The sequence below is a fragment of the Aotus nancymaae genome, unplaced genomic scaffold (genome assembly GCF_030222135.1).
Source record: "Aotus nancymaae isolate 86718 unplaced genomic scaffold, 86718_ANA_hifiasm-v0.15.2.pri h1tg000067l, whole genome shotgun sequence".
In the NCBI taxonomy this organism is placed as follows: Eukaryota; Metazoa; Chordata; class Mammalia; order Primates; family Aotidae; genus Aotus; species Aotus nancymaae.
This window is the reverse complement of record NW_026988482.1, coordinates 17,402,663-17,420,726: the sequence shown is the minus strand read 5'-3', so window position 1 is coordinate 17,420,726 and position 18,064 is coordinate 17,402,663. Positions and strand designations below refer to the sequence as shown.

Genomic DNA, 18,064 nt, shown 5'->3' with positions numbered 1-18,064 from the left:
TAATCTATTCAGTGGACCAGTCCTTCATTCTGCTGTCTTCTGGAACTCCAAATAGATTTATATTAGACCACCTAACATACTCATCTCCTCTTTCATACTTTTTGCCTCATTGTCTACAATGAGTTCATTAGTTCATTGTTCATTAGTTCTCTCTAACACTGTGTGCTGCTTTTTCCTTCAGATGTTGAGTTTTAGCTTTCACATATTTTTTCTTATGAAAGTTCTGTATGGTGTTTTCATATTTGCTCTATTCTCCTTTTATTTTCAAGCTGCTTCTATGTGTTCTGTAACACATCATTCCGTATCTATGTTTTTCAGAGATCTTTTTCCTTCTCTTGCCATCACCATTCTCAGAATGCTTAAGGTTTTCTTGTTCCTTTCTGTCCAAAGGGATTTATTCCTGATTGGTCCTTCTGTGGGTTATAGCCTTTTTCAGGCCCAGCCTTATGTGGGAAGGACTCCTGTTAATTTTTCAACATTAGGCAGACTGGGTTTTACTTCCTGTCCCCTGTGGCAGCCATCAAAGTGGAAGCATGAGGTCTCCAGGGTTTAGTCAAAATCCCTCGAGAATAACTAGATTAGTAAATTGCTTACTCTTTTTGAGTTCCTGGTTTCACTTTGCTTTGGGGCTCTGTGGAATCATCCCTCTTATTTTACTAGCCCATCCATGCATTTAAAAAGATCTGATACGTTATCCAGTCCTTTATTTTAGAGTATGAAGCAGTTTTATTTTCCTTCTTTTTTACCAGTCCCCAGATAGTGTTTTCTTCATCTCTTTTCTCCGTTTCTCTCTTTTCTTTCTGGCTTTGCTACTAGTAGGACTGATGTTATGGCCATTGTCACCAAATGAGAACACTTTTTCTTCTGAGTTGTGAACCTTCTGTTTAGAGTGTGTGTTGTCATCTTCAGGTGATTTGGAAATGGTTTCTTTCATGCTTTTGCTCTCAAAGGCATTTGAGGCTTTTTTTTTTTATTGGGGGAGGGAAGGACCATTGGTGTTGGGGTTCTTGCAGCTTATTGAGAGATTGTGGGAAGTCTGATTAATTAGTGTTGCATTACTATATTCATAATGTACTGAAAATAAAAATGTAAAGCAAAATTGTGCTCTTTAAATCATTGTGTTTTTCAATAGTATATGGTTTACACCTGGAGTACTACAGTTGATCCCAGTAGATAATAATAATTTCAGTAATTTCCACTATTTGGACTGACTGGTTCCAGATACCACTACGTTGTTCGTTTCTGCTGTATATTTAGCTACCCCTAGTCTCCTTCAGTAGACAATTGAGGAATTGTTTGTGTTTGAGTCGTGTCACAGTTAAACAATGGGCCTCTTAGAAGAGTACAGTGTGTTTTGGGCACACTTTTTGTTTCGCCTACTTGTTTTTCACTGAAAAGTAGCAAAAAGTGTTTGAACAGATTTGGAGAGAGGCACTACTTACCATTTGCTCTTTTTTTTAATATAACATTTTTGACTAATGGTTGAGCAAAACATAAGGTAAATCAGTATTTTACCATGAATTATTTTGATACCTAATATTGTTTTGGCTAAAATATAAAGTGAGCATAAAGAACTTTATCACAGTCTCATCTGGTACTTTTCGGGCATCTGACACTGTCAGAAGCAGCAATTCATACACACAAATAATACTATTATATGGAAAAGAGAACTGAAGGTCATGAATCAGATGTGAGGAGAAAAGTATAAACCTTTCTAAAGATATTTTTGTTAATATGGGGTACTTTATGTTGCCTAGTGCTGTTTGATTAAGAAAACAAATTCAGGCCAGGCGCAGTGACTCATACCTGTAATCCCAGCACTTTAGGAGGCTGAGGCAGGTAGATCACCTGAAGTGAGAAGCTCGAGACCAGCCTGACCCATATGGTGAAACCCTGTCTCTACTAAAAAAATAGAAAAGGGCTGGGGGCGGTGGCTCATGCCTGTAATCCCAGCACTTTGGGAGTCCAAGGCAGGTGGATCACCTGAGGTTGGGAGCTCAAGACCAGCCTGACCAACATGGAGAAACCCTGTCTCTACTAAAAATACAAAATTAGCTGGGCATGGTGGTGCATCACTGTAATCCCAGCTCAGCTACTCAGGAGGCTGAGGCAGGAGAATCACTTCAACCCAGGAGGCGGAGGTTGCAGTGAGCCGAGATCGTGCCATTGCACTCCAGCCTGGGCAACAAGAGCAAAACTTCATCTCAAAAAAAAAAAAAAAAAAATTGTCAGGTGTGGTGGCTTCCACCTGTAATCCCAGCTACTTGGGAGGCTGAAGCAGGAGACTTACTTGAACCTGGGAGGCAGAGGTTGCAATGAGCCAAACTCACGCCACTGCACTCCAGCCTGGGCGACAGAGTAAGATTCCATCTCAAAAAAAAAAAAAAAGAAAGAAAACAAATTGAATGAGCCAGATGTGGTGGCACACTCCTGTAATCACAGCTACTTGGGAGGCTGATACAGGAGAATCACTGGAACCCAGGAGGTGGAGGTTACAGTGAGCCAGGATTGCGCCACTGCACTCCAGCCTGGGTAACAGAGTGAGACATCATCTCAAAACATAAAAAAAAAATATAACAAATTCAAGAATAGTATTTTATCTGTGGACAGAGTTTGGTACCATAAATCAGTAAACATTGCCTAATATATGCACAGTACCTGCCTTTGAATTGCTTTAGGTCTTAGGTAGGAAAAACGGGTAAAATAACTAAGGGTTTACAGTTGTAATTCATTACCGAAGAATGATCCAGTATATTAGCATAAGTAAGAAAAGAGAGCATGAGATTAAGAGTTGTTAGGAACTTGAGTTCTAGTCTTAGTGCTGTTAGTCATTAGATTTATGTGCCTTTAGGCTAACCACTTACTTTTTGGTGGTTCGGTTTCTTCCACATATGAAACAAGGCAGACGGACTAGATGACTTCTAATCCTTTACAATTTTAATACTGAATTTATTTTATTTATTTATTTTTTAACACAATAATTTATTTATTGAGAGCCTCCTGTCCGCCCCTGCAGTCTCTAGGTCACTTTTTCCGCTTGTAGATTTTGCGCGCAAGCCCCAGAAAGATAGCTGGGGGCAAGGGCGCTGCGTACTGTTCAATGAGACCCATAATGTGGCTGTAACTGTCTTCCTCATACTGCGAGAACATGGCCGGCAGATCCAGCTCCTCATATAACGCCTTCACTCGGGCCACCTTCTCAGCCTCCTTCTGCCCATAATTTTCCTTCGGGATCTGGCGCTGTTCCAGAGTGGATCGTTGCAGACACTGGACCACCAGCCAGCTGCATTTGTTGTCCTGGATGTCAGTGCCAACTTTGCCAGTCACACTGGGGTCCCCAAAGAGGTCAAGGTAATCATCCTGAATCTGAAAGAACTTTCCCATCTCCAGCAGGATCTTCTTGGCATTGGCATGCTCCTTCTAGCCATCAATTCCTGCCATGTACATGGCTGCAGCTACAGGAAGGTAGAAGGAGTAGAAAGCCATCTTGTACTTGACAATAGATTTGTACCTCTTTTCAGTGAATCTTCCGAGATCCACATTGCCCTGGGGGGCTGTGATGAGGTCCAGGGTCTGCCCAATCTCAGTCTGATAGGAACTCTGCAGGAAGAGCTCGATCAGGTTCAGGTAATAGGGCTGCTCCCGGCAGTAGAGCTTCAGCAGGCGGTAGATACATGCTTCCAGAAGGATAGCATCATTGATGACATCCAAACCCACACCTGGCTTCTGATACCAGCAGATCTGTCTCCGGCGGGTGAGGGATGAATCCATGATGTCATCTGCCACCAGGAAGAAAGCTTGCAGCAGTTCCACACACGAGCCCACAGTCAGAGCCTGCTGGAGACTATCAGGATCCTGTTTCCTTGGCTCCACGAGCTCCCAGAACGCTACTAGCACCGTGAAACCCCGGTGATACTTGCCTCCAATGGCGTTGTACTCCAGGACATCCTTGAGCCGGGCAATAGCATCTCCTGTCTCTGGGTGCCCCATCTCATCCTCAGTCAGCACCCTAACGATCTGGGAGAAGTGCTGAACAAAATCCTGCTTTTTTTGAGCATAAACATCTGATTTCTGGTCTCCATTCATTCTGAGGGAGGAGCAAAGGGCTCTGTTCCTGGATGCGGGCTCCTGCTCGGTCCTGCTAGTTGGCAGGTACTCACCATCTGAATTTATTTTCCCGTGTAACTCAAGTTTAGAGGATGTGAGGGATCATTTTGGGCTAGGAGTGACCTTAGGAAGGAAATCATTTTCACTGGGTCTTGAAAGGTTTGGGTGGGTAAATAAAAGGAAAAAGAAAAGCTAAAAATGCAGAAATATGTATGTAAAAATGATATAGGCCCTTCAAATACACCGAAGTCTTTGGTGTATTTGGGGAATATGAGGCATAGGATTTACGTGGTGCATTCACGTGCGATCAGATTGACTCAGCAGTTTGGAGTTCAATGGCCCCAATGTCAGAGGTTAGTCCTCAGTCTGTAGGTTATGGGCAGCTAGTCAAGAGAGAGTCATAGTACTTGTTACTGCATGATAATTAAAGTATATTTAACCAATTTTGACTTCTTTTTGCAAATAAAAAACTGAACATATAGAGACCCTCTAGGAAGCTAGTTATTAGGTTGGTACAATTACTTTTGCACCAAAGTACTTTTGGTGCAAAAGTAATTGCACCAATGTAACTAGCCATTATTTTTTATTTATTTATTTATTTTTTTGAGACGGAGTTTCGCTCTTGTTACCCAGGCTGGAGTGCAATGGCGTGATCTCGGCTCACCGCAACCTCCGCCTCCTGGGTTCAGGCAATTCTCCTGCCTCAGCCTCCTGAGTAGCTGGGATTACAGGCACGTGCCACCATGCCCAGCTAATTTTTTGTATTTTTAGTAGAGACGGGGTTTCACCATGTTGACCAGGATGGTCTCGATCTCTTGACCTCGTGATCCACCTGCCTCGGCCTCCCAAAGTGCTGGGATTACAGGCGTGAGCCACTGCGCCCAACCCGCCATTATTTTTATAGCAAAAATTGCAGTTACTTTTGCACCAACCTAATAGAATTTCTTGTAACTTCCACTGAACAACAGCTGAAGACAAAGACTGAGAGAAATCCAGATATGAAGTGGTAAGTCCTCAGCTAAGCAGATGGCAGAGCCATCAGTATTGTATCAAAGGTTGTGCTTAATATTTACTAAGATCTCACTCATGTGGCATATAAGAATTGTTGCAGCATATTTGTCATCTTGAGTAATTTCATTAGGGACATCTCTGACTCAAGTTTACTATTTGGGTTTTGTTTAGACAAATATCGCTTAAAGGATAAGTCATGTTAATTGGAATTTCCTTGAGACAGCTAATTCAGCATGACATAGAGTGTAGTTACTAAAAAGTTCTGAAAAACACAATGCACTGGCTCCTCTTTAGTTCTACTAGACTGAATTTGTGCAGAAAATAAAAAAGTTACTGCACAGTATATTAAAATTGAGCAGTAGAAAAAATTCTTAAGGATAACCAAGTTATAAGGAAAGGCTGTGTTCTGAAAGTTGCTGTGTAATGTCATTTGCTTCGAATTTAGCATTGCTTCTCGTATAAATGAAAGTGTCTCTCTGGCTAAGTCATGAAAGTCTACTATCTTTCTGATACTGTAATGAAAAGCAATACAGCAAATACTATTGCATGTATTTGGATTTTCAACATGTTAAGGATTCAGGAGGCATTTGTACCCTAGCTTGGAAATCTAGCTGTTGCTCATTTGTTCTGTTAAAATATGTTCTATAGAGTATAAGATGAAATAAATAAAACATCAGAAAGAATTGAGGGCATGTAGGTGAAGTATAATGATAGAGTACACTTTAAAGCAGCAGTTCTCAAAGTTTGGTCTACAATACTGTGGGGGAGTCGTGATGTCAAAACTTTTTTTCATAGTATTCTTAACACATTGTTTGCTTTCACACTGTGTCAACATATGCATTGATGGAGCAAAAGCAGAAGTGGGTCAAATTGCTTCTTACTTTAACACATATCAAGGCCATGGCCAAGTGCTTGCAGTAAAGAGCCAGTTTCACTTAATAATGTCCTTAATGGAACCATAAAGTTATTGATCAAGTATTCTATATAGCAAAATGGGAAGTACTCATAAGGTACTTTTGCATACCAAAGTCTGAATCATTGTCTTGGAGATAACCACTTTTGCAGGAGAACTAAACCAGCCCCCTGTTTCATGGAACACCATTTTTTTATTTGAAAGAACGGCTGGCTCACAAATTCTGGTTTTTCAGACTTAGATATTTTGCAGACATTTCCTCAAAAATAGTGACAGAATTTGTTGTTACTGATATAATTTAAGCTTTCAAGCCAAAATTAGTTTTAGAAAACTTGAATCTACTATCTTGATTTTAGCAGTTTCCCACCACTTGAAAGACTTTTCTTTCTTTTTTTTTTTTGAGACTGAGTCTCGCTCTATCACCCAGGTTGGAGTGCAGTGGCACGATCTCGGCTCACTGCAACCTCCACCTCCCGGGTTCAAGTGATTCTCCTGCCTCTGCCTCCTGAGTAGCTGGAATTACAGGTACCTGTCACCACGCTTAGCTAATTTTTGTATTTTTAGTAGAGACGGGGTTTTACCATCTTGGCCAGGTTGGTCTTGAACTCTGACTTCATGATCTACCCACTTTGTGATCCACCCACCTTGACTTCCCAAAGTGCTGGGATTACAGGCGTTAGCCACCGTGCTCGGCTTGAAAGACTTTTCTGATGAGTTAGGTGGTGATATTAATGAATGTGATTTTATTTTTACTGTATAATGAAATGTGTCAACATTTGGAATATCTTTTAAAACCCAGAGAACCGATATTTTCCAAAAACCAATTCATGATATTGTAAAACTACTGCGTAGCTAACGGATTCATTCAAAATTCAAGAGAATCAATTGATATAATGTAAGAGTACAAAAAGATTCATTGCTATGGTTTCAGATTCCACAACTAACCTTTTAGGAAGGTCAGGTTTAGTGTAATACCAAAGAAGAATTTCGTGTAATACCAAAGAAGAATTATCTGAAGACTGTTAAAATACTCCTGCCTTTTCAGGTGTGTATCTCTGTAAGATCAGATTTTTTTTCATAAACTTCAGCTAAAACAACAAACCATGACAGATTGAATGCAGCAGCATATCTGATAATCCAGCTGTCTCCTACCATGCCAGACACGAAAAAGACTTGCAGAAATATCAAAGAATACCAGTCTTCTCACTCAACTTATTTGTTTTGGAAAATAGTCATTTTTTATAAAAATGTTACTTATGTTAACATGTAATGGTTTATTGTTATTTTTAAATGAATTATTTAAACAACTTGGGTTTTTTTGTTTTGTTTTGTAATTTTGAGACAGATTCTCCCTCTGTAACCCAGTCTTGAGTGCAATGGCTCTATCTCAGCTCACTGCAACTTCCACTTCCTGGCAGGTTCAAGCGATTCTTCTGCCTCAGCCACCTGAGTAGCTGGGATTACAGACACACACCACCATGCCCGGCTAATTTTTGTATTTTTAGTAGAGACAGGGTTTCACCATGTTGGCCAGGCTGGTCTCAAACTCCTGACCTCAAGTAATCCACCCACCTTGACCTCCCAAAGTGTTGGGATTACAAGTGTGAGCCACCACACCTGGCCAATAACTTGTTTTAATTTTTCATCAGTAAATATAGTTAGATATAACTCTCATCAACAGAAACTCTTTGGACTCTTTATTAATTTTTAAGAATGTAAAGGGCCTTGTGACCAAAATGTTTTGAGAATGGCTACTTGAAGAAACTGAATAGCTTTAGTATGCCTGTGTTGAGAACAGACACTTATAAAGGGAATGGCTGACCTAACTCGAAAAAGTCTGTATTGGTCTTTCCCTCTAGGTTATGAACTCTTAGAGAAGACTGGTTGTCTTTTATTTCTTAGCATAGAGTCTTATAAATAATAATGATAACAATTGCAGCAGCTTTTAATCTTTGTTAGTTTATTTAATCTTTATTCTGTGAGTCAATATTAATTGATTGATATACAATTTGCATAGCCTAGAATTTACCATTTTAAAGTTGTACAATTGAGTGGTTTTAATATATTCACAAGACTATGCAACCATCACCACTGTCTTCATACCAAAACATTTGCATCCCCTGGAGAAACTTCATACCCATTAGCAGTCACATCTCATTTCCCTCACTCCTTAGCAACCACTCGCTAATCAGCCATGTTTATGAACTAAATTCCTTTCTGTATCTGTGGATGCCCCTGTTCTGGACATTTCATCTGAAATGGAATCCTACAATATGTGGACTTTTATGGCTTTTTTCCTCTTAATTTTCAAGGGTCATCCAGTTGCAGCATATATCAATACTTCTTTTTGTGGGCAAACAATATTCCGTCTTATGAATATGTCACATTTTGTATATCCGTTCATCAGGTGATAGATATTTGGGTTGTTCCTATCTTTTGGCTATTATGAACACTTCTGTGAACATTCATATAAAGTTTTTGCATGGACATGGGTTTTTCAGTTCTCTCGGTTATATACCTGGGAGTGGAATTGCTGGGTCACATGGTAGGTAGCTCTATATTTAACTCTATTTAAAAAGAGGTGCAATTTGCATAGCCTATCAGAGGAGACATAACCATAAATGCAACATGATGCCCTGGATTGGATCAGCCATTCCCTTATCAGTATCTAAGGCAGCCATTCCCTTTATCAGTGTCTGTTCTCAATTCAGGCCTACTAAAGCTACTCAGTTTCTTCTAAGTAACCATTCTCAAAACATTTTGGCCACAAGACCCTTTATATTCTTAAAAATTAATGAAGAGTCCAGAGTTTTTGTTGGTGAGGGAAATTTTTTAATAGAGTTTTTATTAGGGGATAATTTTAGATTTACAGACAAATTGCAAAGATAGTAGATTTCCTATATACCTTTCACCCAGCTTCCTCTAATGTTAACATCTTACATAAGCGTGGTATGTATGTCAAAACAAAGAAGCCAACATTAGTATCTTACTGTTAACTAAATTCTAGGATTTATTTGGATTCTGCTAGTGTTTTCACCAGTGCCCCTTTTCTGTTCCAGGATCCAATCCAGGGTGTCATGTTGCATTTATGGTTATGTCTCCTCCGATCTGTTATAGTTTCTCAGTCTGTCCTTGTTTTTTGTGTCCTTGACAGTTTTGAGAAATGTAGTGGTCAGGAATTTTATAGCATATACCTCAATTTGGGTTTGTCTGGTGTTTTTCCTCATGATTAGACTGGGGTTATGGGTTTGGGGGAAGAATACCACAGAGGTGAAGTATGCGTCCCATCACATTAGATTCGGGGATAAGTAATACTACCATGACTTGTCACTGGTGATGTTAACAGTGGTCACTTGGTTAAGGCATGTTTGCCAGGTTTTTTCAATGCAGTTATTTTTCCCTTGCCATACACTGTTCTTTGGAAATGAGTCACCAAGTCCAGCCTTCACTCAAGAGGAGACACTGATTAAGACACTGATTAAGCTGGAACTCCTAAAGGGAGATGTATTTTCCTATTTTATTTGCAATTCTCCTGTAAGAAAGATTTGTTCCTTTTCTCCCATTTATTGTTCATTTATTTGTGTCAGTATGGTATAAAATTTATTTTATACTTTGGGTAATAATGTAATAGTACTCTAATTTGCTCAGATCATCCCACATTGGCCTGTGGAAAATCTTTCCTGTGTCCCTTTGGCATTTCCTCATCTTTTTAAAGTACTCCCTTGCCTTCTGACACTACAGCATGCTCTAGTCTCATCTTCCATTTTTCCCTGTCCCATGCCTAGAGCCAGCCATTTCTTCAAGAGTCATGAGACATGGTTAAGTAATTTGCCCAAGGACACACACTAAGTCAATGGTGGAAACAGGATTCCATCCAAAGCAGTCTGATTCTGGAACATATGCTGGTAACCATAAAACTGGATAACATGCAGCTGATTTATTACTATTATTGAAGGTGCATTGGCAGTTTCTACTCATGTTCCGTCTATGTGGGAGCCTTGAGGATAGAATTTATAGTCACTTTACACTAAGTAATTATTGTGCCCTTTTTTGTGTGTTTTTTGTTTTTTGTTGTTGTTGTTTTGCGATGGTGTCTCACTCTGTTGCCCAGGCTGGAGTGCAGTGGCATGATCTCAGCTCACTGCAACCTCGGCCTCCCCGGCTCAAGTGATTCCTCTGCCTCAGCCTCCCAAGTAGCTGAAACTACAGGTGTATGCCACTACACCTGGCTAATTTTTGTATTTTTCATAGAGACAGGGTTTTACCATGTTGCCCAGACTGATCTCAAACTCCTGACCTCAAGTGATCCATCCATCTTGGCTTCCCAAAGTGTTGGGATTATAGGTGTGAGCCACCACACCTGGTTGCAATGTTGTTACTAAACCTTGTCTTTCTTCTATCTGTAGCAAGATAGGTCCCCTCTTGTAATGCACACTGGTAGTAGCCCATACTTAGGAATAGCCAGTTACATCCTGCTTGCATCCCACCCCAAAACAAAACAAACCCCACATGCTTTGATGAGCTGGTTAGGAAGAATCATCTGAAGGCATGTTGTCTGCCCCGCCTTAGATCCAGCTCTCGTTTCTTTCTTAGACCAGACAGTCTTTCTCACACAGAGATAGAGATCCTTTTCACTCCTTTTCCCAGCCCTTCTCTAGCTAGTTACCCCCTCTATTAGTCTGTTTTCGTGCCGCTGACAAAAGACATACCTGAGTCTGGGCAATTTACAAAAGAAAGCGGTTTAATTGGACCTAACAGTTCCACGTGGCTGGGGAAGTCTCACAATCATGGCGGAAGGCAAGGAGGAGCAAGTCACATCTTACATGTATGGCAGCAGGCAAAGAGAGAGAGCTTGTGCAGGGAAACTCTTTTTAAAACCATCAGATCTTGTGAGTCTTATTCAATATCAGGAGAACAGTACAGGAAAGACTTGCTCCCATAATTAAATTACTCCCACCTGGACCCTCCCACAACACATGGGAATTCAGAATGAGATTTGGGTGGGAACACAGCCAAACCATATCACTCCCAGAAATGTGTTTGCTTCTTTACCTTTTTTTATTCTTCCTCTTTTGTAGAATGAAAAAATAATCATGATTTTGAGAGTTAAAATATACCATAGTGCTAGTGACACACTCCTATCAAGGAAATAAAAGCTGCAAGATTTGGTATAATCTTCTTAAATTATACCTACTTTTCATCAGGTATAAGCATTCAAACTAATAAATTTATTTTTAAGTTCTCTGAACAGTTGGCATTCTTTTCATTGTATATATGCAAGGTTTTGTTCACTTAAATGCATTAAGTAATCTTACAATCAAGATTCAGTTACGAATCAAAACCATGTTTAGTGGGGAAATATGTTGTTTCCTAATATATACTTTAATCAGAACTCATATGTAAGTTAGGGATCCTCTCCCTTTTACTGCTAATTTCAAATATGTGTAATCTGCTTTTTTAAATATATAAAGAAGTATGGGTAAGCAAGATTGAAGTTTTCACTGAATTAGCCAGAGAGATTACCTGACTGCCTGGACAGGGCACTTACAGGGGTCACAGAACATCAGGGATGTGCCCACACTCAGCCTTTCAGCCATGCTCTGTATTTAATTTTGTCACTGTATCCAGATTGATCAAGCTCTGTGCGATTATCTGAAAAACTCAAAAGGCTAATCTGTGTAAATTAGGATGTCAAATTTTCAGAGACCAAATACTGCATCAGCAGTGCATTGTTTTAAGAATCCTTGGCCTGGTGTTGGGGTGCATGCCTATAATCCCAGCACTTTGGGAGGAGAAGGCAGGCGGATCACTTGAGGTCAGGAGTTCGATACCAGCCTGGGCAACTTAGGGAAACCCTGTCTCTACTAAAAATACAAAAATTAGCCAGGCGTGGTGGCACACGCCTATTATCCTAGCTACTCAGGAGGCTGAGGCAGGAGAATCGCTTGAACTCAGGAGGTGGAAATTGCAGTGAGCTGAGATGGTACCATTGCACTCCAGACTAGGTGATAAGAGCGAGACTTCATCTAAAAAAAAAAAAAAAAAAATTGGCATCGTGGTTCATGCCTGTAATCCCAGCTACTCAGGAGGCTGAGGCAGGAGAATTACTTGAACTTGGGAGGTAGAGGTTGCAGTGAGCCAAGATCATGCCACTGCACTTCAATCTGGGCGACAGAGTGAGACTCTCAAAATAAATAAACAAATAAGAATGCCTTAGGAAAGTTTTTGTGAAGGCTAAATTGTAACTACAAGGTTGGTGTGCATAAAATCAGATTAGAGGTGGGCTGTTTGGTAGGTTTAATAGCAAAGCATCTGTCTCTGCTCTAGAGGTGCACCTACCCAAGATATCCTGTAATTTGCTGGTTGGAACATATTTCTTCTCTTTGGAATTAAAAAGATTCCATGTTGTCTGTCTTTCCATTGAGAACAGTCTCTTAAAATCAGTTGATTAGATCAATAGCTTTTGGTAGTATCATCATGGTTTCATTTAACTTTTCAAACATTTTTTCAGCTAACCATTACTGACTTTGTTAAGGGAAATTACCTTCGTTATATCTTAAAAGAGTTATATCTCTTACACATTGCTTCTCCAGATTTTGCAAATGTCACTCTAAATGGATAATATTTTCCAACTTGGGAGTTGTGGCAGGAATAGTTATTACTGTTTTTTGCTTGTTCGTTTTTTACCTTGTTACTAATTGTAACTTTTGCCAATTTCAGGCCATTTCATAATTCTGAATCATGTCTGATAACGGAGAACTGGAAGACAAGCCTCCAGCACCTCCTGTGCGAATGAGCAGTACCATTTTTAGCACTGGAGGCAAAGACCCTTTGTCAGCCAATCACAGTTTGAAACCTTTGCCCTCTGTTCCAGAGGAGAAAAAGCCCAGGAATAAAATCATCTCCATATTCTCAGGCACAGAGAAAGGTAAATAGCTCTTGTGGTTTTAAGAGTCTTGGTATTGATTCATTATTGTATGTTACCCATGTTGATAACTTTTATGGTGAGAACATTAAAACAGATCATGAAAACAATCGATGCTAATATACAGGCACTATTTAAAAGGCTAGTTTATTTTAAATTGTGATTTTAAAAAATTATAAAATGTAAATTTCTTTCTCACCCTACTTGTTATGGCCAAAAGAGATATTCATCTCTTTTGTTTTCTGAAACCTTGGTCATATTTTAATGAGATTTGTGACATTTGAGGAAGGCATGCTATTACAAGAATGGTGATACAGGGCCCACAGTCTCCTGTCTGAAATCCCTGGAACCAACTGTGTTTTGGAATTAAGAGTTTTTCTGATTCTTAAGTAGTAAATACTGTCTTTTACCATCTATTCTGTAATGCCCTCAGAAGTGTCTGAGGCAGCCTCGGTACTCACAGACTGATGTGTCCTCAGCAAAATATATGTCCAGTCCAGGGTTTCTCAACCTTGACCCTGTTGATATCTTGGAGCCAAATAATTTGTTGTTGCAGGGACCTATCCACTGGAGGCAAAATCACCCCAGTTAAGAATCAGTGGGCTGGACACAGTGGCTCATGCCTGTAATTCCAGCTCTTTGGGAGGCCAAGCCAGGTGGATCGCTTGAACTCAGGAGTTCAAGACCAGCCTGAGCAACATGTCAAAACTCATCTCTACAAAAATTAGCTGGGCATGGTGACACATACCTATAATCCCAGCTACTTGGGAGGCTGAGCAGGGAAGTTGGAGTGAGCTGAGATTGTACCACTGCACTCCATCCAGGCAGTCTCATATAAATTGAGATTGCTAATTAGTTTTGGTGTCAAATTTGACACCAATGTATATAGTATATATACTATAGAGTATATATATATAGTATATATAGTATAGTGTATATATATAGAGAGAGAGTATATATAGGACAGTGTATGTATATATTATAGTGTGTGTGTATATATGTGTATATATATAGAGGGAGAGGGGGAGAGAGAGAGAGAGAGAGAGAGAGAGAGAGTGTGTGTGTGTGTGTATGCCGAGTGCGGTGGCTCACATCTGTTAATCCCAGCACTTTGGGAGGCTCAGGTGGGCAGATCATCTGAAGTCAGGAGTTCGAAACCAGCCTGGCCAACATGGTGAGACTCTCTCTCTTCTAAAAGTACAAAAAAATTAACTGGGTGTGGTGGCACACCTGGAATCCCAGCTACCCAGGAAGCTGAGGCAGGAGAATTGCTTGAATCCGGGAGGTGGAGGTTGCAGCGAGCCAAGATTGTGATACTGCACTCCAGCCTGGGTGACAAAGTGAGACTCGACTCTGTCTCACAAAAGAAAAAAAAAATAAAAATAAAAAAATATATATATATAATATATATATAATGTATATATATACACGTGTGTATATATGTTTATGTATATATGTGTGTATACACACACACAACATCCTTGTACCTACCACTCAGCCTAGAATTTTATCAGTACCTCTAAAGTCCCCATCTGCTATGCTCCATCTTATCCTCCTCTTTCCCAATATCCACCATACTGAATGCTGCGTTTTTATTGTAATTTTATAACATATCTATTCATCCTCAAATATATATGGTTTAGCATGCCTGTTTGGGAATCTTTTGTGAATGGAATTATGCTGTCTGCATTTTTTCCATATATTTTTCACTCAGCTTTCTCCTTTTGAGATTTGTTGATGTATATGCTGTAGTTTGTTCACTTTGACTGCTGTATATTGCTACACTGTAAATATCCTGCAGTTTATTTAACCAGTCTCCTATCTATAGACATTTGGATTGTTTTCATGAATAATGCTGCTGTGGATAATCTTGAACATACGTATTACTGGACGTGTTCAAGTAATTCTCTAGGGCAAAACTTCTCAAACTTTAGGTGATTCATTAGTTCTTGAATTACTAATTAGAATCATCTGGGAAGCTTAATAAATCTGTGTTCAAACTCCATCTCATTCCAGTTGAATCAGCAATCATCATCTTTAAGGGCTTACCCTGGGTGTCAGTTTTGATTTTGTTTTTAATTTTTTAAATGATCCAGATGATTCTAATATGCAGCTTATATTAAAAACCGCTGCATTGGTGGGTTATGAAATCTGTATAGTGGATGACACTAAATGAAATAGAATAATCAGTATTGTGCACACAGTAAAAAAGTTGTCTTATGAAACAATTTGTTTTAGTTATGCATATACTGAGTCAGGATATAAAATGTATTTCTTGGTTTGGGTCCTAGTCAAAGATTTAAAGGTCATTCAGAGGTATATATTTAGGAGTAGAATTGCTGGGTTACAGGCTGTTCCCGTGTGTGACTTGACTAGGTTTGTCAGATTGTTTTCTACAAGTTTTTAGTGTATATTCTCACCTACAGAAAATGAGAGTTCCCATTGCTGAACACCCTCAGCAACTCTGGGAGGGGTGAAAGAATGGCTCATTGTGGTTTTAATTTGCCTTTCCCTGATTACTCAAAAAACTGAGCATCTTTTCAGGTTAATTAACCATTCATATGTGCTTTCTATGAAATATCTGTTCAAAAGAAATTACTGTTCAATATCTGTATTAGTCCATTTTCACACCACTGATAAAGACATACCTGAGACTGGGTAATTTATACAAGAAAAAGGGTTCATTGGACTTAAAGTTCCACATGGCTGGGGAGGTCTCACAATCATGACAGAAGGCAAGGAGTAGCAAGTCACATCCTACATGGATGACGGCAGGCAAAGAGAGAGAGCTTGTGCAGGAAACCCCCTTTTAAAACCAGGAGATCTTGTTAGACTTATTCACTGTCATGAGAACAGCACAGGCCCCCATGATTCAGATACCTCCTACTGGCTCCTTTCCACTACATGTGAGAATTCAAGATGAGATTTAGGTGGGGACACAGCCAAACCATATTAAGGTCTTTAATCCATTTTCCTACTGGGTTGTTACCTTTTTTGTTTTCTATTAATAAACATTCCTTATAGTCTACATACTAATCCTTTGTCAGTTATGTGATGTTAAAGATAGTCTTCCAGGATGTGATTTGCCTTTTCACCCTTTCAGTAGTATCTTTTAAGAAATAGAAGTTATTTTGATATAGTGGAATTAATCGATTTATCTTTTTTATGGTTTGAGCTTCTTTTTTTTTTTTTCTTTGAGGTGGAGTTTCACTTTTGTTGCCCAGGCTCAAGTGCAATGGCATGATCTTGGCTTACTGCAACGTCTGCTGCAGGTCTAAGCGATTCTCCTGCCTCAGCCTCCCGAGTAGCTGGGATTACAGGCATGCGCCACCCATGCCCAGCTAATTTTGTATTTTTTAGTAGAGACGGGGTTTCTCCATCTTGGTCAGGCTGGTCTCAAACTCCTGACCTCAAGTGATCCGCCTGCCTCGGCCTCCCAAGGTGCTGGAATTATAGGCATGAGCCACTGTGCCTCACTGAGCTTTTTGTTTTTTAAGAAATTTTTGCTTAACTTGGGGTCATAAAAGACATTTTTCTATAGTTCTTCTATAGTTTGCCTTTTACATTTTAAATCTTTGAACTATCTGGATTTTATTTTTGTATATCTGTGAAAAGATTCACTTTTTTCTTTAAACTTGGATAGTATTCCAGACCATTTATTGAGTCTTGTTTTTCCCCACTGACCTTTAATACCATTATTTATCAAGTTTCCGTGTGAGAGTCTGTTTCTGTGTTCTCTATTTTATTACGTTAGGTTATTTATCTGTACATGAGCTAATTATAGCTCTGTCTTGATTACTATATCATATATATATATATATATTTTTTTTTTTTTTTTTTTTTTTTTTTTGAGGCAGGGTCTCACTCTGTGGCCCAGGCTGGAGTGCAGTGGTATGTCTTGGTTCACTGCAACCTCCACCTTCCAAATTCAAGTGATCCTCCTGCCTCAGCCTCCCAAGTAGTTGGGACTATAGGCTCATGCCACCATGCCCAACTAAATTTTGTATTTTTTGTAGAGACAGGATCTCATATGTTGCCCAGGATGGTGTCAAACTTCTGGGCTCAAATGATCTACCAGCCTTGGCCTCACAAAATGCTGGGATACAGGTGTGAGCCACTGCACCTGGCCTCTTATAATGATTGTTAATGATTGACAAGTGTCTTACCAGATTCTTCTTCAGAATCCTATTAATTATTTTGGCTTTTCACATTTTTCTATGAATTTTAGAATCTGTTTATAGTATACTTTAACAGCAACAAAAAAACCCTGTGGATACTTTTGCATTCACCTTTGTAGTTGAGAGTGAGGAATCTGCAGAGCCTCTTTGTGTAGCCTGTTTCCAGGGAGGAGGTTTAGGAACTTGTTGTTTTTAGTCAGAGAGGCAAAGAGATGTATGGAATGTTTGGAGGGTAGGATGTTCCTTGATTCCTCCTGTTTCTTGGAGCCCTACCTCCCTTTCCTGTTATACTGCTCCTACCTAGAAGCTGAAACACAGCCCTGTCACTGGGGCCCAGCTTTAGGAGTTAGGAATGAGGGAGAACCTTGTGTATGTTTGCACATTTGTGCTTTTGTGAACATAGAAGTAACCTGCTATGCTGCTCTCACTAGATTATCCTGTTCATCACCCGACTGGCTGCCTCTGGGTCCCCCCGTTTCCACCCGCTTTTCTTCTAGTTTCAGCCACCTGCAGCAGTTTGCAGAAGCATTCTCCCACCGACATCCTGCACTGCTACGTCTCTCCTTAGACTTATCCTAATTGCTTTTCATTCTGGAGCATTCCTCGTGGATTTTATTCTGTGAAATACTGGATTTGGTATATAAGAAGGGAGAGGACTACAGTATGTGCTCAGTACGTCCTCTTGAAACAGAAGTCTTAAAGGGAAACAATTGTATTTCTATTTTTAAAAAATCATAATGATGTTAAGACTTTTGCCATCTCTAATGTAAAGCCTGATCTAGAGATAATTCATTTTATTCCACTCCAAAATTTACATCCCTTACTCTTTTCCTTACTAAAAAAAAAACAAAAAAACCAGCTAATATTTTTATAAAAATAAAAGACTCTAGGATGTTTTTACTTTTTAATTACTGGTTTTAATTGACATCA

The 18,064-nt window shown here is 39.6% G+C and overlaps 1 protein-coding gene and 1 pseudogene across 2 annotated transcripts in view; one reads left to right on the top strand and one right to left on the bottom strand.

Annotated features, from left to right (window-relative positions):
• Nucleotides 1-18,064, top strand: part of PAK2 (p21 (RAC1) activated kinase 2) — an 85,895-nt gene that overhangs the window by 24,510 nt on the left and 43,321 nt on the right. Inside the window, exon 2 of one of the 2 annotated variants that reach the window (XM_064366962.1) lies at nt 12,752-12,959. In XM_064366962.1, the coding sequence (XP_064223032.1) occupies nt 12,773-12,959 (187 nt within the window). In that variant the 5' untranslated portion in view covers nt 12,752-12,772. Of the gene's footprint in view, nt 1-12,751; nt 12,960-18,064 lie in introns of those variants that run through there. The other variant, XM_064366963.1, reaches the window with a different exon arrangement.
• Nucleotides 3,024-4,101, bottom strand: LOC110569353 (farnesyl pyrophosphate synthase-like; annotated as a pseudogene).